We start from the raw sequence: 24175 nt of genomic DNA on the forward strand, positions 1-24175 counted from the left end.
CTCAGATGAAAACTTTTTGAGTTACATTGCATATTTTCTAAACTTCAGATTGTAAGGGTGAGTTTGATGAGCTATAACTCAAAAACGAGCTAAGCAAGCAACAAACGGTAAACAGCTCTGAACTAACGATGAATCAAAGATTAATACAGTATTTTTAAAATTGGAAAGAAAAGCTTTACATATTGAAAAAAGTCGTAGTATTTTTTTAAATTGTCTATGATGGCCCTTGGGACCAAATTTTTTGCCATTTTTATTTCTTCAAAATAAACCTCAGATCCTTTAAAATCGACATGCAAAAAATTAGAAAGGTGTTCTTTCTATAAGTTCCTCATTTAAATGTATACAAAATGGGTTTTCGGGGGTTCGGTACGACCCCAGCTCGCCGTTTCGCCTGTAATGGAGCTAGAACCTTGCGGAAAAAACGGGCATGTGCGCCGTTACAAGATGCATCGAATGATACCATATTTTAAGGTCTCGGGTTCATTGGTGACCCCTGAGGTCATTTCAAGTGACCCAAATTACGGGTCCGGTTTTTGATAGATAGCTTCGCAACAAATGGTCGCAGAGCCGCGATTTCAGCATCTTTGTGTTTGCCTAGCTCCGGCGCGTCGAATGGTATCCTGTTTGTTCTGGTGAGGTCAGCTTAAGTCGCTGACCTCGGGTCAGCACACTGCCGTGTATTTGGCTCCGCTCCCCGACCGGGCGGCCCAGCCGGCAGCCAGCCGCCGGGCATCACGTGACCGCCCCGAGTCCGCGGCAAAGCCAACCAGCGCGGCGCTGGACAAACAGCGCCGCCACAGAGATGGTTAACAGTCCGGTCAGGCTACGAAGCTGGGTGAATGAGATCATATTGCACATCATTCGATTCGCAATGTCTTCCCGAGTCCATTGGTAGCTTTCCCGTCTCTCTAGCTCAATTTGATCGAGAGTTATTGACGAAAAACTCTTATTGACCCTAGTGACGTAGGAATGACGTCACGCAAGGTCAGCAATGCAAAAGTGAGGCAAAAATGACTTCAATTGAACTTTCAGTAACCAGTGATGTCACTAGGCAGCTTTACCACACCATTTGTAGGCTCTCTTCCGAAATCACAATTCGAGACCATTACGGTGACCCAAAATAAGTACATTTATAGAAAGAACACCTTCCTAATTTTTTGCATACTACTTAAAAATGATCCAAAAATGTTTTTAAGTAAATAAAAATTCAAAAAAATTTGGTCCCAAAGGCTTAAAAATGCAAATGAAAGGAAACTCGAGGTGTTATATATCAAAAATAATATAAATTTCAAAATTTTAAAAATGCATATTATTCTTTGTTTCAATGCAAGTTCAATGCCGTATAGCATTTGGCATTTGGATTATCCGTCTTAGAGTTACAGCCCGCCAAACTTGGGGCTGCAACGCAAGATCCAAAACATGCTATACACTATAACTCAAAAACCACTAATCTGATAAGCCTGAAATTGTTACAGGAGGATTCAGAGCCCCTGATTACCCCTTAGACCAATTATCGTTAAAATCCGAGAGATGAGGGTGTCAAATTGGAAAAAAGTGGTACGATCTATCGTGGAATGCCCCAGCTCTCAATGCGTACGTACGTTTGAAAGTATTTCGGTCATTTTTCATCTTAGAGCAATATTGGGGTCACCAGAGGTTATCAAAGGTCAAAATTTGCCAAATGTCATTATATTTTTCAGAAAACATGCCGTTATCTCAGGAACTATGATAGCTAGGAAACTGCATGGAAAAGCAATCGATAGCTTTTGAACTCTTCTTTTGATAAGGTCGTAATCAAAATTGACCTCAGGTCAACTTTTAAGCCTCCATAGGTCAAACATTGTGAAAATAGCAGTTTTTTATAAAACTGGTCTGAAAGTAAAGTAGGGGAGAGTGGTGCAAAGTGGCCACCCTAACGCTTCTCACGATGCCAACGCTTGATTTTTAAACTTGGAAAGATTCTTTCTATACCAATGTGATCCCTATTAAGTTGCCTTTTATTTCAACTGCGTTTTATTTCCAAAGGCGTTCACATATGAAAAATATTGACAAAACTTTAAACCTATGCATATTGGCCACTTTGCCCTATACCCTGGGGCGAAGCGGCCACTGGCGTCTTCTCAAGTCCCCATATGAGAAACAAAATTGTTGCCTCATTTACGACTAGGGTATTTGATGGTGACAAGGTTTAAGCGAGGATGGATGTTAACTTTATCATCTTCCACTTGTAGGTAAACAAAGAAAGGATTTTCATGAAAAAAAAAACATTTAATTGCATTATTTGGTAACTCATGCAACCGAAAAGTGGCCAAGATGAATGCCTGACGACACATTTGAATATAAATAATGTTTTTTTATCGAGATGGAAACAACTTATGGCCAATTGGGGGGTGGCCACTTTGCCCCGGCCACTTTGCCCCGCGCATACCGTCCGAGACAACAGTATTCCAGCTTAGCTATTAGTGGGGTAAAAAACATTAAAATTGGTAGAATACATGTACGATAACCATGCAATGCATGGACTATAACGCTTATAAAAATTACAAACGGTTACGGAATAACATAACATTTAAAAATTGTAAACATAGTTGGTAACCTGGCAAGAAATGCTTTTCCGTGTTTCACAGAACAATGGTGATGGGCCTGAAACCCCGGTCTGGCTCATTCGAACGACCGTGAAGAGAAGTATACCTAATTGGAAACCATAAATTGGAACTGACGCCAGCTATGAAGGGCTAAAACGATGGGTGGCCGCTTTGCCCCGGGTGGCCGCTTTGCCCCACTCTCCCCTACATAATATTAGCGAACCTAAGCTAGCTGGTGTTTTTGCGTCATTTCCTTTTTAACGTGGGTTGCTTGACTTGTGGGAGGATTGAGACAAAAAATACCGAAGGCGGGCGATTTTTCTGATAGTAAAACAGTTCGTTTCGCTCTTAGATCCTGAATCGAGAGGAAGATACCTTGCCTCCAATACCAATGTTAAGGTCGATGTCAGGCATATAAGCAATTAGTGTAACCCTAGCTGACAGCTACTAAGAGACACACTGAACCTGATTTGCCCAAATCTGCACCTGATCTGCACCAGATGTGCACCAGTATAACGCCTTTTGGGGCGACTAACGGATCGAGCGAGGGGGTGAGTCTTGCACGTGCGAAATTTCGAGGGGGTACCTCCAGCTGACTTGTGCACGGCACCCTACTAACCGGTCTCTAGCGATGTGCCAAATTTGAGCACAATCGGCCCAGCCGTTCTCGAGATCTGGAAGCGGCACCCTGCACGTGCGCACGTGCAAAATGGGTCCCAACTGACTTTTGCACGGCACCCTACTAACCGGTCCCTAGCCATGTGCCAAATTTGAGCGCCATCGGTCCAGCCGTTCTCGAGATCTGGAAACGACCCCAGCACGTGCGCACGTGCAGCAGCACCCCAACTCTGGCACATGGATATGCATTACCTAGTGGGTGCCTACCTACATGCCAACTTTCAGCGCAATCGGCCAAGTAGTTACCGAGATATTGCAACAATTACAAAAGTGACACCTCTTCGTTTTGCACGTGGCACGTGCATAAGGGGTCACCCACATGCATCGGGAATAGTCCAATACTTGGTAGAAGGAATGAAGCTACCCTACAAAAATTACCGCGTGTAAATCGGTCAAGTGGTTGCTGAGATATAAGCCTCGCAAAAGCGTGACCAAGGCCGGCCGGCCGGCCGCTCATACTCAGAAATTTCCGTTAATCTAAGGAAAGACTACGCTCGCTTCGCTCGCTCCGTAACCAAATGTATACCAGATGGCCGTCGTGAAAACGGCTAATAACTCAAAGGCTATGCTATCGATGCTATCAGTTGGTCGACTTGGAACTCACTCAAATAGATACGCCATGCTGCACTCCTTCGATTAGGTCTATCACTAAACAAACTATACGCCTTGTGTGGCAACAAAATGCAAAAGTTTGTTTTATGGGCAAATATAAACTTTTGGGTTTTGTTGCCGAACTAGATGGAAAATGAATACGGTGATGATGCCAACCTAAGGTGCGGAGTCTCACGTGTCTTGCTGTTACGATTTCCGAGTGACCGATAGCATAGTATTCGCGTTATTCTCGGTTTTGTCGAAAAAAAAAGAATACCTATCACCAGGGCTGCGGAGTCGGAGTCGGAGTCGGAGTCGGAGTCGGAGTCGGTCGGAGTCGACAGTTGTGACCGGAGTCGGAGTCGGAGTCGGAGTCGATTTTAGAAACCCGAGCCGGAGTCGGAGTCGGAGTCACCGAAAATCTGTCGACTCCGCAACCCTACTAGGGCTGCGGAGTCGGAATCGGGAGTTGGAGTCGGTCGGAGTCGACAATTCTGCCCGTAGTCGAAGTCGGAGTCGGAGCTGGTTTTTGAAAGCCGGAGTCGGAGTCGGAGTCGCCGAAAATCCATCGACTCCGCAGCCCTGCCTACCACGCAGTTTGCAGAGGGCTGTACATACCGGGCTTCTCAAAAAAGTTAGACGGACTTCTTTTCCGAATAGAGGACCCCTAACAACATTTGAGCAAAACCAATGCACGTTGAAAAACGGAGAATTTTTCGTAGATTTATATGACAACATGGTTTGAGCTTAAAAAATGAAGCCGTGTTCGTAGGAAGTAAAAGCAAAACTCGTGAAATTATGCTTTCCCAGACTAAGTCGTCGGTTCGACACCACGAGGATCCGCAAACATTTTAGGGCAAAGAGAGCAACATCTTGAAACAAAATTTTCCACATTATTGACAAGTTTCTGGCTCGAGGAAGTGTTAACAATAGGTTCACGCAATTCAAGGAACACAGCGGCGGCCATAAACCCAATCAAAGGCTCACGGCGAACACCACTCGTGTAAGAGATGCGCTACTCAGACCGTCAATGGTCAGCGATATCGGGTGGCTCTGGCGACGTTTTGGAGAGTTTATAAAGTCTGATGGCCAAGAGTTGCGAACGAAAATTATAATTAAAATCTAAATCTTTTTGTATTTCAGACGTTTCGACAACACTGTGTCATCGTCAGTAATTGATATAAAATATTTCCTGAAGTCACAAATCACATTTTTAAAAATAACTGATTTGTGATTTGTGATTTGTGACTTCAGGAAATATTTTATATCAATTACTGACGATGACACAGTGTTGTCGAAACGTCTGAAATACAAAAAGATTTAGATTTTAATTATAATTTTCGTTCGCAACTCTTGGCCATCAGACTTTATAAACATGTCTTACAATACTGAACAATTTTGGAGAGTTCTGCAGTATCAGGGTGAGCAGATATCCGAAAACGCTTAAGATCCAATGGTTCCAGCAAGACGGTGCCACGCCAATGCCGCTAAAGAAAACCGGGAGGGGCTGTGGGAGCGCTTCGGGCAGAGCGTGATCTCGAGGTTCGAGACACGCCCGTGGTCGGGGAATTCTCCGAACGTAACCCCACCGGACATTTTCCTATAGGACCAACTCAAGTCCCAGGTGTACCGAGACCACCCAAAAAGTTTCGAAGATCATAAGGATGCAGTGAAGTCAGCGGTGTGCCGTCTGCAGCTTTCTTCGGGTCGGGCTGCAGCAGAGGTCGCGCTGCGCCGGGCTAAGCTGTGCATCGAGCAAAAAGGGAATCATCTCGAACATGACCTCGGCGCGGCTCAGAAAGGCGACTGCCGAGGATCGAAATCCCCTCAAACGAAATGTCTTTGATGAGGCTTTCAGGTGATACCCAATTATGTTTTGTTACACTGATACACCCTTCAATACGTTAGTTATAAAACCGTCCAACCTTTTTGAGAAGCCCGGTACATACATAGTTTACCGCTACGTGGCCACTGGCCAGGTTTTGAGAGGGTCGCTGTAATGACCTGCACCAGTGCAGTCGGAGGGGCGATACTGCCGGTGCCCATGAGCACCGACCACCGTGCCGCTCAAAGTTCTTACTTGAACCATTCATTCTTAGTATTAGTATCAGGAGCAAATAAATGTATATCCGTTTAGTGTATATCCGTGTACCTATACTGTATATCCGTTCCCTTGTTGCTAAAAAAAGGCTGAGCTTCGGACCAATAAATATATTAATCCATCTTAATTACCAGCGCATATAAATAATTGTACAATATAAATACAAGACATCATGCATACCGAAAAAGGTAAGTACAACAGAGAATATCCAATGTAGAACATCTCCCGAGGACTGGGTATGAACAATCGACGAAAACACAGCGCACGATGGCGCTACCCTAGCATCATTCGCATACAAGATGGCAAACTGTGCACCAGCTCGTCGATTAATCACCTCTGCCCTCGGTGCCCCGCCCAGGATACCGGAACAGGGCATGGACATAAGGCAGTTGGAGGGATAGCACAGTGGGAGAACAGGCATTGACAGTGAAAAGGACGTCATTGGGAGGAAGGGAAGTGGGTCGGGTCCAACAATAGAGCCTGCCGGCCTCTAATATAGGGTCGGAAGTCACTACACTGTCACCTGGGCCACCGTGCAGTGCACAATGCACGTGTCTTCAGATCGTCAACAACAGCTCCTTGTTCGGAGGAAGGTGACGGTCGTAGGACAAAGACGCTGGGTTCTAACTGCGCACCATCGCAAGGGTGTGCAGATTAGCAATCGGTCATCAATCATTTTTCTTAGTCTTTGTCGCACGAATGGCGCAAGTGCAGCTACATTCAGACGATCACCGAACAGTCAAGGACCATCAGCTTGACTGGTGCTGTCCTAAACTGATAGAGGTTTGATTGCTGTGGATAGGTCTGAGAAGGGATTATATATTTTTTTATTCACAAAGTGAAAGTCGTTGAAAGGTGAAACGTTTCAATCGATGTCCCAGTGTGCCGGAGGGTGAGAAGAGAAGAGAATAGCCGAAATGAAGATTACCGCGCTCACATAAATAACGCATTCGCACATAATTTACACATCACACACGATTTTGTTTGTTTGTTTTGTTGGGTTAGGCCCTTTCGGTCTGACAAGACCATTTCAGAGCCGGGAGGATAATAGGATATAGGGGGTGACATTGGTCTGGGCAGGCACCCTAGTGAGTCGCCGGGGCTGAACCCGTCCAGAGGACAGGCCACCCAGCCCCAAGGCACTCACTGCACCCGGCTACGGGGTGCGCTCCCTCGGGAGCAGCGGTGCCGCTCCAAGGGAGCAGCCCGCATGAGATAAAGTTGCCTGTCCAGCCCGGAGGGGGCTGCGGAGTGGAGGAGAAGGATATCTGTATCTTGAGGATAGAAGCATGGAACGGTGATCACACACGAGTGCATGTAGGCACAGCTTACTCGAACAATTGCCTTGGCACGTACCAAACCGGGCGCAGACTGGCACACGGCATTTGTATTCTGAGTCATTTGTGCCGGCAACTCTTTCGTTGTACAATTATTTGACTGATCTGAGCTATTAGGACTCAGAAGTATGTAAAGCGTCACGGAATACAGTTATGGAGAGAAAATGAAGAAAAGTTGGATTATTTGATCAGCTTCATCAAAGGCGTTATTGTGAGCAACCCGCTAAATATTACTTTGTTATTTCTAAAATCCTTATGAAGATGATAATTAATTTTGCATCAAAATTTTGAATTTTGCAAAGATGAGGAACGGAAGGGACAGACGAACTCGTCGTTGTAAGCAACACATGTGGAGCACAGGCTCATCACTCAACAAACAGCACCGAACACTAGAACTCAACAAATCACCAGTAATGCCTCTGTGTCTCCCGGATGTGTTGACATTGTCGCCCCGCTGTCGGCCCGGCGGGGAGGGCCCTCCTCCCGCCCCTAGCTGGGCAGAATACTGACATCGGTCACCAGCGAGAAGTGGTCGCTCGGGTAGGCGAAGCTGGGCGCGCGCGCCTCTCCCAGCTGCTGCTCGGTGGGCGGCGGCAGGATCGACTCGACGCTGAACCGGGACGACGACAGGAACACGTAGTCGAGCGTCTGGCACACCTCGCCCGAGCCGCGGATCTTCCAGGTGGTGTAGTCGGCCTCTGCGCCGGTGGCCTGCACGTAGGCCGAGCTCAGCTCCGGGTCGCTGTCCTGGGTCAGTGTGGCGTACACGGGCTCACTGGGCTCAGCGTTGAAGTCGCCGCAGACGATGATGGGCCGGTTACCGGCGTGGCTGCTGACGAACGACAGCAGGTCCTTGCCCTGCTCACTGCGGATGGCGCTGAGCAGGGCGCCCGAGCGCGCCTTCAGGTGCGTGGTGACGGCGCACACCTCGTGGCCCGTGCGCCGGTCACGCAGAATGGCCAGCACCACCACCTGGCGGCGGAGACGGCGGGCGGCGGTCAGATAGGGTGGACGCAGCAGCCTAACATACGCGAGGTGTGATGTACAAATAGCTGAATGTCCGAATAATTTTCTGACCGCAATAGGCAAAATTATCGCTGAAGCCAAACGACGCTCATTCATTTCGCTCACGACATTTAAGTGGTCATACTCGTGCCGATTCATAAAATTATGCACACGAGAGCCATATAAGATCGGGTCCTCAATCTCATCACTATGCCCATCTCTCTCTCTCTCCCTCTCTCTCCCTCTCTCTCTCTCTCCCTCTCTCTCCCTCTCTTTCTCTCTCTCTCTCTCTCTCTCTCTCTCTCTCTCTCCCTCTCTCTCCCTCTCTCTCTCTCTCTCACCTGGTTGCTCTGCACCTTCCAGACCTCGATGACGCGCGTCTCTGTGCGCACCAGCTCGAACCTCTCGTTCCGGAAGAAGAGCGCACACCCGTCCGGACCGTTGTTTCCCTTGATGTAGATACACGGGGAGTCGGGCTTCTCGAAAAACACGCCCGAGTAACCGATCGTGCCCAGCGCCTTCTGGAAGAACTTGAAGTGGTCCACCTCCTGCGAGAGCGGGGGTTGGCGCTTGGTGTCAGTGAGAAGAAACGTGTCGAAGATCAGACATTGTGTGTCTGTTGTGACCGCTTGCACATTGTTTCGGCATTGCGTATAGACCGTATACTTATTCTCGAACTCAAAAATAGGCCACAAACCTAAATATAATAAAAACTTTCTGCCGTGTGTAAAATGTGCATCACTTAGGAACGTTGAGATGTAACGTAACCTTTTACAGGCATGGCATGCGTATTCTATTTTAAGCCCCCAATTACTACCCCCTTGCCCCAGCTCATTTCCCTCATTCCTTTCCGTATCTGGTCATGCCCGCACATATGGCCCATCATATACTGCCTCTAGTGGGCGGCCACTACACCGTCCCGCCCCGCTCGGCGGCGGGCGTGGCGGCGCCGTATTCGGGTACGGCCCGGGCGGCGTACCTGCAGGCAGAGCACGTCCGGAGCGTAGTGACTGATCTCCTCAATGAGACGGTAGCGGCGCGTCTCCCAGTCCAGAGCCGCAGACGGACACTCGGTGAAGTTGTCGTTGTGCACGCCCAGCGCTGTGGAGAAAATACGACGGTTATAGATTTAAATGATCAGCTAAAATACATATCACTTTTGGCGTTAGAATGAGGGTATGCAATGGAGGGAAAATGTACATGAGAATTACGTTCGATTTATATGAGCTATGAAAGCAATATACGTTCGTTATATAGGTAAGCGTTAACTATGTTTCGTTACTCAAGCATTATTTTGTAACTTGAGTTTGATGGCATAAGAGTAGTCTTTTCAATTTAACCCTCGCCCGCACATGGGGGGGGGGGGTGGTTGCCACCCCCCCAGGCAGTCTTTCTGCTCTGCACTCCACATTTTTAGAGCTAGAAGGCTGATTTTTCGTATAGCTGCTCGTCTATCCTTTCTTGATGTCCACTGAAAATTTCAAGTTTCTGTGATTTTTGGTTTCGGAGATATGACCTTGTTTTTCAGGTCATGTCATGACCCAAATGGCCAATTCTCAACATCTTGCGTTTGCCATGGGCCTTGTGAGCTTCTGACACCCTGATTTCGGCCTTTTTTGCCAGTCTTACCTCCCACCTATCATGGAACATGTTGTTCGACGATGTACAGGGGTCAAGGTCAGGGTCAAGGTCAACCTAGGTCATCTAAGATAATTGCGTTTTAGGCAAGCTGAATTTACTTTTTGTGAAGTTTTTTGACTGCATTTTTGGTAAAAGCTTCTCAGATCATGATTTCATGTGATATGGACCCAAAAACAATCGGTGCACACATCAGTATACACACAGACACACACAGACATACAAACACATATAATTGACCTTGACCTAACTTGACCTGAAATGACCTCAGCAGCAAAATTCTGGTCGGATAGTGTGACAAAGAGGTTCTAGCTGGCTTGGCACCAGAAAACAGCATCGTCATCGGTATTTGATAAGCAGCGCACTTGATATCCAACGATGACCCAAAACAGCAACATTTTTTAGTTTGACCTGACCTGGAAGGTCAATGACTGACCTGAGAAGGTAAAACTGGGTATCATTGGATTCGTCTCTTCCCAAAGAATCTTTTTGGTCTTTACTGCTAAGCTCTATCTCCAACAGGAACGAAATGGCGCGGGGGGGGGGTGGCAACCACCCCCCCCATGTGCGTTCTAGGATGGGAAAATGGCATGTGCGGGCGAGGGTTAACAAACACCTAAGTGACGCCCCTATTCAGCCGTCATCCATCCGCCACCCCCGCCCCACTCACTCTGTGACAGCGTGTTCCACTGCATGATCCTGAACTGGCTGTCGGCGTCTGCAGGCTGCTCGATGACGGTAAACTCGCGTGTCAGCAGCGGCGGCAGCTCGCTCAGCTGCTGACGGCAGTACGACTCCATCTCCGCCGGCGTCATCGACTCCTCCGGGAACGTCAGCGCGTCATCGGCACTGTCCGGGTTCAGGATCTTGGGCGCCGACGTGAAGCTGCCCATCCTGAGGGAGAGAGAGAGAGAACAGGCGTCAGATCGTGGTGAAGATATACGGCATCGGTTTAGCGCTGCCGGAAGGAGCAGCGCTTTATAATGATGATAAAATTGTGTTTTATTCGAAGTGATGCTGGTCAGCGGTGGTCGCCAGACCGACGCCGCCGCTGGCTCTGAGACAGCCCCAAACATGGACGTTCGATGCAGGGGAAAATATATGAATATCCTACAGTAGATAGCTGAGCTTTGGATATTCAGAAGCTTTGTTCGTGTGACGGATGACACGCGTATATGTCTAGGATTGAAAGTCAAGAACAGAGGAGGAAGAATGGAAACTCAAGGGACGATGGGACGGGACGGGATGATCTCGATGAATGCAAGGGAGGACTCAACAGAAAGGCAGCAATTCATGTGTCTCAAATGAATGGCGTTATATGCTACCTCTCACCTCGTCAGGCACTGTGACAGTTTTCGTCTTGCCACAGTCCTTCTTTGTACCTCCTCCCAAAACTCCAAATCCATGGCTGATCGCAGTGGACCGCAGCGCCCGGGGCCTTTAACGCGACACAGGTAACTAGCACCGCGGAGCAATAGTGCAGCGCTGCACATCCACAGAACGATACTGCAGTCGTGAGTGCGAGCGATTACCACCGAGGAATGCCCGCAGAGCACAGCTTATCCCACTTATAGCCTGCGGCGACTGCGAGCCGAGCGTCGCCCGACAGTGGGGCGCCTAGGGGTGACCCAGGTTGACCCCAGATCGGCCCCCGGCTGACCCGACCTGAGTGTTATCACTGAACCGATGGGCCGGCGCGTGGGCGACCCGACTCTGCCCGCCGCCAGAGATATCCATCTCGGTCATGACCTCTCGCTTCGGGCTGCACGTGGGCCGTGTTCAATGTCCGAGCCTCACGGCAGGGTCTGCAGCTGCAGCGAATAACACAGGCTCGCAGCAGTGCGCAGTACTGGGGCGATGGGCAGGTCAACACTGATATTGTCCCTGACTGAATGGGTGCTGTGTCAAACAGAGGCTTATCGGGTCATCGACGACTGAAAAAAAGTCTGATGTGACTAGACTATTTATTTTAAATATATTCCTGCCAGGGGCCGGGATGATTCAATAAATGTCACCGAGGTTTTTTAGCGAAAACTCCGAGGGCCGTTAGGCCCGAGGTTATTTTGCTAAAAAAGCGAAGTGACATTTATTGAATTCCCGGCCTTAGGGCTGGAAGGTGTTTCCCATACCTGCCAAAAAGCTCACAACTATATGAAAGTGACGTCAGCAGCCGTGTGGTTCAACGTGTTTAACCACACCCCTTGAACCACACGGCTTGTAATACCAGTAAAACGCCTTTTGGGCGAAGAACGAGCGAGCGAGATAGTGAGCCCTGCACGTGCGGAAAGGCGAGAGGGTACTTCCAACTGGCTTGTGCAAAGCACCCTTCTAACCGGTCGCTAGCGGTGTTGCAAATTTGAACGCAATCGGCCCAGCCGTTCCTGAGATCTGGGAGCGGCATTCTGCACGTGCGCACGTGCAAACAGGGTCCAAACTGACTTTTGTACGGCACCCTACTAACCGGTCCCCAACCGTGTACCAAATTTGAGCGCAATCGGCCCAGCCATTCTCGAGATCTGGTAGCGCCCCCTGCACGTGCGCACGTGCAGTAGCACCCTAACCGCAACACATGGGAATGCATTGCCTGGTGGGTGCCTACCTGTATGCCAAATTTCAGCGAAATCGCCCCAGTAATTACTGAGTTATTGAAATGGGAACAAATTTGGCACCTCTTCTTTTTGCATTTGCACGTGCAGTGGGGGTCACTCACATAGATCAAAAGTATCCGAACTTTAGTAGAAGGGATGCAGCTACCCTACAAAAATTACCGCAAGACAATCGCCCAAGCGTCTGCTGAGATATGAGCCTCTCAAAATCACTACTTTTGCAAAACAGCTTGAACACCCTTGACTTTTCACGTGGCACGTGCCACGACGGTCACTGAGATGCATCAAAAGTAGTCAATTACGGGGTAGAAGGGATGGGGCTACCCAGCAAAAAGACCGCAGGCCAATCGGTCCAGTGGTTGCTGAGATATAAGCCTCTCAAAAGCGTTACAGGCCGCGCCGGGCCGGGCCGCTCATATTGAGATTTTTCCGTTATATTGAAAAGTAATGCATGAGTAATCTTTGTACTGGAACAAGAGCTGAGCGGATCCATGCAGTGACTGTTGTTTAAAGAACATCTAGCAAATGGAAAGATGCATATTTGTTACACACTGGACATAATTTACACGCGATCCACATCTGCTCGCACGCCCATATTCATCAGTTGGCAGTGCAAGCATGAGTGCGTGTGTGTGTTTTTTTTTAATGCCTTGCCAAACATGCCTATGCGCTTGACCTGAGCCGGGATTTAGAGAGCAAGCATCCATTCACATCACGCTCTGCTGATGAGCCCCACAGTCTGTCAGGGATTCCGCCGCACATCTCAGCCATAACAGGATTACTGGCGCAAATTAAACACGCAACAGCACTTATTTCATCAAAATCCAGCCCTTTATCGCTTGATGGGATGGTTGAGCATGATTTTCATGACTCTCCATGTCGTGAGGAATATAAACATTTCTTAGAAAAGCAGGTGGCTGCGTTTCATCATCTGACTAGTGCAAATACCGAAGGAGTTTGGTCATATTATCGGGGTAGGTAATGAGATGTATCGTAGTTACTCCGCAAACATTTTACAATCAGTTTCTGAGCCCTGTTCGGGTCCGCGCAAAATATTTTGCTGAGTGTGAAGTCACACATGCGATGATGTCAGCCGCCTGGCTCCGCCCATGCTCCGCCCCCTCTCCGCCGGCCCGCAAAGCCGAGGGCCACGCGACACGCGGCGAACCGTGGCGCGGATGGACTGGTGTGTTTCGTTCAATTACTGAGTAAAATGCGTTCAAATGTGGTTAATAGCAATGTGCCACTGAAAAGAAAGATAATGATACCAAAATAACACCATACTAACCACTTACAATAAGAAATATATGAGGGTAAACTTTAATCCGCGCCACTTTCGCCTCCTGCAGCTACTATTTTCTTCTTGCGCAAAACTGAAAGATTTTGCGCGAGCCTACGTCACACGTGTGACGTCATACGCCGAAGGGCGGAGCTTGGCACCCGAGAGACCCCAACTGCACATGCGTGGTGCAAAATTTTGCAATAGGATGCGCTGCCCGAACAGGGCTCCGGCTGAGCTCTTCGTAACGCATGTGATTTTTTAAAACCAGTATAACGCCTTTTGGGGCGACTAACGGAGCGAGCGAGAGGGTGGGCCTTGCACGTGCGAAATTTCGAGGGGTACCTCCAACTGACTTGTGCACGGCACCTTACTAACCGGTCTCTAGCGACGTGCCAAATTTGAGCACAATCGGCCCAGCCGTTCTCGAGATCTGGAAGCGGCACCCTGCACGTGCGCACGTGCAAAATGGGTCGCAACTGACTTTTGCACGGCACCCTACTAACCGGTCCCCAACAGTGTACCAAATTTGAGCGCAATCGGTCGAGCCGTTCTCGAGATCTGGAAACGACCCCTGCACGTGCGCACGTGCAGCAGCACCCCAACTTTGGCACATGGATATGCAGTGCCTAGTGGGTGCCTACCTACATGCCAAATTTCAGCGCAATCGGCCAAGTAGTTACCGAGATATTGCAACAATTACAAAACTGACACCTCTTCGTTTTGCACGTGGCACGTGCATAAGGGGTCACCCACATGCATCGGGAATAGTCCAATACTTGGTAGAAGGAATGAAGCTACCCTACAAAAATTACCGCATGTAAATCGGTCAAGTGGTTGCTGAGATATAAGCCTCGCAAAAGCGTCCGTATGGCCGGCCGGCCGGCCGGCCGGCCGCTCATACTCAGAAATTTCCGTTAATCTAAGGAAAGACTACGCTCGCTTCGCTCGCTCCGTAATAAAACTAAAAAACTCGATGCATAAATTTTTAATGAAATCGAATGTTGAAAATGTTTTGATTTATCAGATATTAGACTTTTATTTTCAGTTAGATTATTTATTTATTTTTCTGAACCTCCGCTGTTCCTGTGACGTCTTTTGCAAGCAATAATTTTTCATTTAAAAGTGCCACAGATGTTGCGCGCAAGGATGTTGTGAGTGCCCAAACCGGTAATCGCAAGCCAGGGACCCCAATTTGGCTATCTCAACTCAGAAATAATGATAATGTGGGATGGTCAATTTCGTATAAATATATACTTGTTTGGTAATTTACATTTTTTCAAGGGAAGGTTAAAAAGAATACTAAACCTGCCGAGAATTGGAAAACATTGAATTAGCAGCCATTGGTGTCTTCCGCAGTTATCGGTGGAGAAAAGTTAAAGCTTGAAATGCAAATAAAAGAAAAATGTGGGTTGAATGGCTGTTCGCCATTAATTATCAACTCCTCCGGTGCTTTTTTTTCTGGTGCCGACATTCACCGATTACGGGCATGGCTTCAGGCGACAGCTTTCAGGAAGCTTGGGAAATGGCATGAGTAAGTACACGCCATTAGGGTGATTTGGCTGTCGTTGTCGCCGCCATTACGGAATCATTGCCGTCATCCGGACTATAGTTCCGGGCCGCTCCCCACTGAAGGACGACCGATCCCGTCACCACAGCCCGGATACCTACGGTGAGGAGCGGCGGCGGAACGCCGATTAGATGGGAGCGAGGAACAATGGTAGGGGCGAGAGACGGCTTATAAAGTGAACGGCAACTACCGTAAAATCGGTAAAACAGCTGCTGCTTATCGTATTTCCGGCAAACATAGGAGAATAGTGTCAAAATAGAGCGTCCACGTCACTCGCATAACAGGTCAAATAAGACCAGAATAGCATAGGGCTAATCTGCTTCCAATATAAAAAGTTGAAACGGGTGGCTATATTGCATACGGTTACATTTATTTGCTCTTTGACCTTGCGGTCTGTTAATTAATTATCCATGACAAGAGGGATGCTGATTTAAATAAATACTAATCCAATCATTACAAATGCGTACCAAATATGTTATGTACCCTACGTAATTATTGATCGCCATGCCATGCAGTTCTTGCAGTAAATTACATTAACGCTATTTTATTAAGGCTGATTATTCTCGACTCTTTTAGGAGTTGCCCTTCATATTCTGTCATTTATTCCGTCTTATGCGATGTGCATTATGTAATCGCACATAGCGGTAGACCAGTCTATTTGAATAGTTTCTCGCATTCGATTTCCCGGCTGTGGAAAGAGTCTGTTTAAGCCTCTAAAATCTACGACGGACGAATTTAATCGAGGTCGAACGAACGGACAAAATCCACCGGCGCCGATCCCTGTAATGGTATCGACTGTGTCAAACTGACATTAGGAGAGCTATAAAAAAGGCTTTCGGACATTGACTCGGAAGACATCAGAAGAACCAAAAGGGACATCGAAAGACTGACACAACTTATAGTATCAGCCGATGTCATTAGGGTAAGAGCGCTACAGAGCAATGCACTGACTGATGGACGCGTCGCACATTAATTGACATCGACCGACTGACACTGATTTATGTAGGTAAGTACCTACTGATGCTGACCGATCTGAACGACATAAAATTCACCAACGACCAATGGATTGACTGACACTGCTCCATTGACTTCTGCTGACACTGACAAGATTGACACACAAACCGACACTGACACCTGGACCCGTTGACATCAGACCCGACGTCAGTGTCGGATCAGTGAGCTGAGATCAGGTCTGGACTCGGACCTCGGTACAGCTGATCTCACGTTGGCCAGGTATGGAGATAACAGCCTGGATCTGGTGAACTCAGACACGTTAGTTTGGCGTTACTTTGCGGGCCTGTGGCGTCAGACACCACGAGTGAAGAGACTGGGTTCACTCTTTGAGTTTGTTATGGCTCACTCCTCTGAGCTAAGCTTACCACTTACAAGCAAGGAACAGTGCTATCATTATTTTTTCTCTCGCTATTGCCTGGGTTTGGATGAACATTTGACAACTGGTCATAATTTTTGCCGGTAAATCGATGTGTGTAAGCAATGGGTGGCTCCGTTCAAAACACAACGCAGCAGATAGAATAGTGGAGTGTTTGGCACTAAAATGCTAACTTTATGATAATGGACAGAAAGAACACTTGGTGGAAGGACTGCCGGACATTCCATATATCACTCACGGCTGACATCACTCAATATTCATGCTTGTCTTAATATGAACATATGAATGAGCCCGGCAGCTTTTGCAACTGTTCCGCTTGTCGACCTTAAATCCGACCCCATCAGTCACAACACGGAACAAGGACTACAGTAACAATGGATGACTGCAGTCACAGCACGGACGGAGCAATGAATGGCACAGGAACATTAAGGAACAGTGGATAACTTCAGTCACAATGGAGCACTGATTGAACAACGGGTCACAACACGGAACACGGCCGGACCATTGGGTGGCTCCAGTCACCCGGAAGTGAAAAGCAAGGACGCTGCAACGCGGCGCGGCGCGGCGGCACGGCACGGCGGGGCGGCTCGCCACCACGTGCTCACCTGACGATGTAGAGCAGCAGCTGCTTGGGCGGGATGTAGCCGCCCTTGTCGTCGGTGCCGAGCAGCTCGTCCGGGTGCTGACGGCGGATGATGGACTGTTTGGCCAGCTGCTCGGCCACCGCCATCGACTCACGCAGCTCGGATAGGTTCATAGTCATCTTGGCTGGTGGTGGGGAGACTTGTGCTGCCGCCTGACCTGGTGCGGCGTCCGGCGCCCTGCTGCTGTGGCCCGCAGGCCCTCCGCGTGCCCCAGTCTCGTGGCGCGTCTCACCGGCTCCCCGGTCACGGCAGGGACGGCGGTGCTTCCGACCAGTTCTTCTCCTTGGCTGAGCCACTGTCGAACTTCTTTCGAACTCTGCTGCTCTAACTCTTCTTTTCTTTCTTCTCAGTTAGTATCTTTCACTCTCTCAGCGCAGGTGTGGATTCGTTTCGTACCAAACCTGTCGTGCGACCTCGCGGTTCTCTGGGAGCAAACTAAGCCGGTGCCGCCGAGACGAACTGCTTATAAAGGGAGCGCGCTTGGCGCCGCCCCGTCTCCGCTGTCTGAAGGTCCCGGCGACGCCGGCGGCGGCCGCCCCCGCCCCCGCCCCCGCCGCGGCCAGAGTCGCCCAGATCAAACACGGCGCGGAATCTCTCAACCATGTGATAACCGGCTCATACTGCTTCATTCAGATCGCCCCGAGCGTGTGCAGAGTTGCACCGGTGACGAGAAAAAAATATAATGCACGCAGTTGAAGGATTAATTCTGGCACTGTAAGCTCTTGGATTGGCAATGTTTAAATAGCGCTTTAATGAACGCTTGCATGGTTGTTATGAGGGAACATGACATAATAAAGCATTGCTTAGTGATTTATTGCAGACAGGTTCGATTAATTTGCAAACGTGCTGCCATTGGTCATACGATAAACAGGTCCAGTCAACTTAAAACTTCTTGCCATTTCTTCATTTGCCGGATGCTACCTGCAGATAGCAACAAAGTGGGAATACGTCTTACTTATTGGTTTGATTTTATTCTATGGTCGATGGTTTGCTCTGTCAGATATAATCCTGTGACGAAGTGATCTACATACATGCATCATGAGCTTTTAAGCCGCTACTCCAATGCTGTGGTTTGATCTTCACACTGTTTATTTTTGAAAGCGTGCCGATGTATGTCGATTCTTCCCTACATTGCAGTGATTCATGCTCGATTTGGCCGATCAAACAAATTATTTTCTTTTTCGGCAATGAGCTCTTGACAACACACCGGACAGCTGTTTGAGGCTCACGTGCCTCTGAGTGTGGGAGCGCACTGGGCTTGATCTCGCCGCATCGTCAGGGTTTGGGACTGATACCTCGAAAAAGACGATGAGACCTAACAGCTGCAGTCGTTTCAGTGCAGGTAACCGCTCTGGCTTGATAAACTTATCTGTTTTTTTTTTTCTCTCACCTACATACACACACAGGTATGTCAACAATGCGATAGGAATATCTGTTCTTAAGCGATCTTGGAGACATATCAACCATGTTAAAAATGGCAGTGTTTTGCTTTAGGCAGTGAATATTCAAAACACCGGAGAAAAGTAATATTTGGTCGAAATTGTTTCATTTCTGTATTTCAGCACATCTGCATGCATTTTCTATATTCATTGTTACTAAATGAGCTAGAATAGCGTTTAGTTGAGTTCTTTACACTTAATCGGCAGACTGAATAAGTACCTACAATGTGCATACCTCTGCCGCACGCTACATCGTATATTTGAATAGGATGATGAAACGCCACGTGCTCGGGGGCTTAACCAAATAATGGATATAAGCATTTAAAGCAAGAAATGGTGATGTGGTTTATTTTTTGTCGGCTCAAAGCTCATTTGCTGCAAAAATTGTGGTATTATTTAGCTTTTGAGAGACCACTCCCTTTTCATACCGTGTGGCATCTTCCGGTCTTGAATAGCCTTCTTACCATTCACGAAAGCAGACAAAGCCAAAGGGATCCATGTGATTCTGAAATCATCGGTAAGCCTCTGCCGCACAGAAACTAACCCTCGTCTAACCCTCTTACCGGACACGGCACGGCTCACGTTGGCCCCCGCACGTGCCCGTCTTAACTGCGATAAATGCGTCTGCTAACGTCTGAGTACAGGAGAATCAATCCACAATGCTCGTGCGCGCTGAAGGTCAGCACTCTCTGGCTTTCTCAATATTTCCGTTAATAAGAGCTGAAATGGTGGAGCCAACTTACCTAAAAAAGAAACACCTCACACACAAAACCATCTCGTCGCTGTTTTGAAACGGTTGAGTGCCCGCGGCACCGGAAACTACAACTCACCATAAGTGAGTAGCACTTGCAGCCCCGGTCCTCGCTGACTCAGCGCTCAGGTTCAGCGAGGCTTTCAATGCCTGATGCGCAATTGGCCAGTGGACACGGTGGCGTAACGGGCCCACGAACACGACTGGCCGCCTGCCAGAGATGGCCGTCAATCAGGATAGCGATCGCCGCTCATCTGGGCAGCTCTCGCCTCTCAGCTGGGTTTCCGGCCGTCGTCTGGGCTGCAAAGTAGCCGGACCGACACAGCAAACCGGCTGGCCGCGCGATCCGCGGTGATTTCGGCAGCCGAGGGGTGGATGCTGACCAGTCATGATTTCCGGCTGATGTGATAAGTCACGCTGTGCGGTCACCACTGGCTCAGACGTGAGATGGCACGGATCGATGGTCTGAATCCTCGTGACAGCTTCACGGGTCCATCGTCTGCAATCTGTCACGATGAATGTCTTAAAAGTAAGGTGGCTTTGGAGTTGGACGCTGGTGCAGTGATGGTAGTTGTCTGAATTGTGATAGATGATGGAATGATTGAGCGTGTTTATAGCAGTAAGTGAATGAGGGAGTTATTAACTAAAGCAGGAAACGGTAAGTGGTGTGCTAGTTTTTTCTTCTGGGTTTCAGTACGATGGACAAAAAGATTATGATGCTGTGCTAAAATCGTAAGCCGTTTTTATATGTTTATAGCTGCCATAACGCCCGCGTTATCAGTTATGAGCTAGCTGGCGGTGAGAAATGCTTGCTGACGCTTGCTGTTTGCGTGTTCACGGATCTACCATGGCGGTCAGCGACGATAACCTAAAAGAAACTCTGTGAACGGTGGTTGTGTCCCCCTGTCGTTATCTAATCTATCTGAAATGTACTCATCGAAAGTCAGGGCCAGAGGTTGCGTAACAGCTCTGTTTTGGTTTGGCTTTGTCATATCGAAAAACTATGTGCACAAAAGTTTTGTGCACAAAACATGGTTTTATCTAATTTATCTTATCCCTTATCTCACTTATCTTATCCCGCGCTTTCCCCCGGCCTGCCTCAAACAATAACTGTGAAAAACGTTCGAGATCACCCCAACACACACGCAACGCTAGACCAAGCCACATTCGACCGTCTCTGCTTGTGTGTGTCAAACCAACAACAGAGCGGTTATCTTCTCAAGCTTCCTTCTGCAGATAACGCAGGTGTGTCCTTGCCCGTAGCTGCATCCCTCTCCGCATCCGCTGCTGTATCCTTCTCCGGGCCCGGACTCGCGTGTTTTACGGCAACACATGTACGCGGCAAGGTGCCGGACGGCGGACAGTTGAAGAAATGAATTCGCAAGAAATGTTTACTGGCAGCACGCATGAAGTTTATGCAAGTCATTTAGGCATAATTGTTCGATGGGTCGCGTGCTTATCATAAACTTAGAAGAAATTGAATGTGAGAAGCAGTCTTTTCATGCAGCATCTTTATACATAGGTCACATCTTCTGCAAAAAAAAAGACACAAGGAAGCACAAGGAACCGTAACCTCAAGCCTTCTTTCAAGCGTTATTCAGCCGCTTTGCATACACGAGTTGACCCACCTGCTACAGAGCCTTTCAAGGATAAAATAAAAAGGTGGATCTACGAGTAAAGTCCTGACGTCAGCACTCTGTCACATAAATTTTACCACAAGCTGGCTCTTTTTGTGAAAAGAAAACTTTTGTAGACAAACACGTCTTTCTGCTACAGTTGTTAATCACCTCAAACAGACAAAAGCGCCAGCTCGTTGTCAGACTGGACCAGTGACGTACCCAAGGGGGGGGCCACGGGGGCCAAGGCCCCCCCCTGAGCGCCGAAGGCGCTCAGGGGGCCCCTCATGCCCCAGGATATTTTTTTTAAACACTGGATAAAACGTCTTTTACTCGGAAGAAAAATTGATATTAAAGTTTCATTTATGTGCCCTGGGTACCCGAGGGGCCCCTGCAGTCATCCAAGGGCCCCCAGTTTCCTGGGCCCCTGGTCGCCTAGGGGCCTCTGGTAGCCGGGGGCCTGGTCTCATGGGGGCCCCTGATAGCCTGTGGCCCCTAGTCGCCTAGGGGGCCCTGGTCGCATGGGGGGCCTCTGGTCGCATAAGGCCCCTGATCGACTGGGGGCCCCTAGTTGCCTAGGGGGCCCTGATAGCCGGGGGCCTGGTCGTATGGGCCCCTGATAGTCTGTGGCCCCTAGTCGCCTAGGGGGCCCTAGTCGCATGGGGGGCCTCTGGTCGCATGATATTGAGGCCCCTGATCGACTGGGGGTACCTAGTCGCCCAGGGGGCCCCTGGTAGCCGGGGGGCCTGGTCGCATGGGGGCCCCTGGTTGCCTGGGGCTCCCACACACACACACACACACACACACACAATGTTTATTAGCAGAGACAGAAAGATTCCGGAAGAATGAGGCAGAGGGATGCAAAAGCGCAGAGCGCTTGAGTTTAAGCATCACTCTGAAAGAAAATGCAAACAAACGAAAAAAAAAAACTCCAACCAGGTGAGATTCTAAGCATGAGCTATAGAAAAACATTTACAGGCGAAACATAAAGCATACGAGTTGGCTGTCGCCCCTAGTCGCCTGGGGGACCCTGGTCGCCTTGGGCCCCTGGTAGCCTGGGGGCCCTTGATCGCCTGAGGGCCGCTGGTCACCTAGAGGGCCCCTGGTCGCCTGGGGGCCCCTGGTAGCCGGGGGTCTGGTCGCATGGGGCCCCCTGGTCGCATGGGGGCCCCCTGGTCGCCTGGGGGCCCCTGATCGCTTTGGGGACCTGATCGCATTGGCCCTTGGTCGCCTGGAGGGCCCTGGTCGCCTGGGGCAGTGGGGCCCCTAGTCATCTGGAGGACCTGGTCGCCTGGGAACCCCTGGTCGACTGGGGGCCCCTGGTCGTCTGAAAGTACGCTTATCACCTGATTGATCCCAAATCATCTGAGTGGCTACTGGCTACTGGATATAAGTAGTGACTGGAGTAGGCACTCATCTGAAGGAGCCAATATCTTTCACGGTGCCGGAGATATCACAGGAAAAACAAAAAGGCTAAACTGAATACCCCCCAACCTTGGCCCCAAAGGCGTCATTGGCTAACACAGGGATGTGGGTCGATTTGCAATCGCATTTCCTCCTAAGTCCTATTCCTCCAATTAATACAGAGTGTCCCAGAATTACCCAAGCATTTATTTTCTGGCTAAAAGTACAATTGCGCTCGATTCCTAGTGAAACATATGATAGCCGCGTTTACATAGGGCTAGTTGCCAGATAGTAGAATTCCGATAACGAGACATTCCCCACTATTACATTATATACCTACATATCCGGAATTGGAGGATGTTCCGTAATTGAGGCGCTCGCTCATAAAATGCCGTGCGTTTCATGCACACTCCTCAAGCAAAAATATTTTTACTTTCCAATTTTCCACATTTTCTCAAGGCTTAGACCGTTACAGAGACCTTTTTAATTGACTTTGATGAAGTTGAACACGAAAAATCACAACCAAATGTAGTGTAAAGAACTGAATTGCGTTTTCCCACACACGTGGCGTTTTCTCACCTAGTTACGTCTGCAGGAGAGACCGGACCCACTATGCCCCCCCCCCCACCATCGAAAGGTTCCTCATGACTCCCGGGGGCCCCCGGGGAACCTGGGGGCCCTATACACTGTGGGGGGCCCCTTCGAAAGCAGGCGCCCCCCTCCTGGGCGAAATCCTGGGTACGTGCCTGGACTGGACCGTCTTATCTCATGGACTGACGACATGTCACGCAATCACGCAGTGTGGTCAGGTCTCGAGCCGCTACTGGCTAGACAGATTTTCAGTAACGAGGTCTGTAATCTGCACTTATTCATTCATAAAAATGTTGAGCTTGGCAACACGAGCGAGAAATATGAATTTGATTAAACAGAAAAACACGCAACTTTTTGCGCAGATGATAATAGACATTTTCATCATGCCTTGAGGGTCCCCAAATCACCTATAATTTAGAAAATCATGAGTACGACAATGAAAAAACCGCCTGCGCAGAATTACACACCAGCAAAAGCCTTGATGTTTCTCAGACGAGTGACGCAGACACGTCCCAGGGGACACGTCCTGCGTTGCACCATATATTATCATCTGAACACTATAGGATGTGCGAAACAGCCTCCACTCTCACACCCATCCACTTGTTCCTCGCGCGGCCGCTCCAGGCGGGGGTGAGGCAGGAATTGATGACGTCCATATGAGTTCTCGTTACGACCAGCCGGACCTCGGGTGCGTGAGCTCAACCGCCAGGTCCGTTTAGAGGTTGATATTAGTGCGTCGCACTTAGCGTCGTAAAACTGCCGGTTACTTACCCGCCGCAGGTCAGAAGGCGTGGCGAACGGTTCCACTGAACATCGTCCGCTCAGTGACATCACCCGGCTCAGTACGGCCCGCCTAAATGACGTCACTAATTTTACTCTTAGCGCCCGGCCGCGGTCGGCTGTTTGATTGGGCCGTTCATGTGCGATGCCATTGTCACCTGCAAGTGTAA

The 24175-nt window shown here is 48.9% G+C and overlaps 1 protein-coding gene across 2 annotated transcripts in view; it reads right to left on the reverse strand.

Moving 5' to 3' along the window:
- Positions 1–6049: 6049 nt before the first annotated feature.
- Positions 6050–24175, reverse strand: part of LOC122363652 (nocturnin-like) — a 37463-nt gene continuing 19337 nt past the window's right edge. Inside the window, exons 1-5 of one of the 2 annotated variants that reach the window (XM_043333173.1) lie at positions 17386–17845; positions 10606–10829; positions 9277–9398; positions 8639–8845; positions 6050–8264 (exon numbers count right to left, since the gene is read on the reverse strand). In XM_043333173.1, the coding sequence (XP_043189108.1) occupies positions 7782–8264; positions 8639–8845; positions 9277–9398; positions 10606–10829; positions 17386–17543 (1194 nt within the window). In that variant the 5' untranslated portion in view covers positions 17544–17845 and the 3' untranslated portion in view covers positions 6050–7781. Of the gene's footprint in view, positions 8265–8638; positions 8846–9276; positions 9399–10605; positions 10830–17385; positions 17846–24175 lie in introns of those variants that run through there. The other variant, XM_043333166.1, reaches the window with a different exon arrangement.

Source organism: Amphibalanus amphitrite, unplaced genomic scaffold, assembly GCF_019059575.1.
Source record: "Amphibalanus amphitrite isolate SeventyFive unplaced genomic scaffold, NRLGWU_Aamphi_draft 000026F_arrow, whole genome shotgun sequence".
Lineage (NCBI taxonomy): Eukaryota > Metazoa > Arthropoda > Thecostraca > Balanomorpha > Balanidae > Amphibalanus > Amphibalanus amphitrite.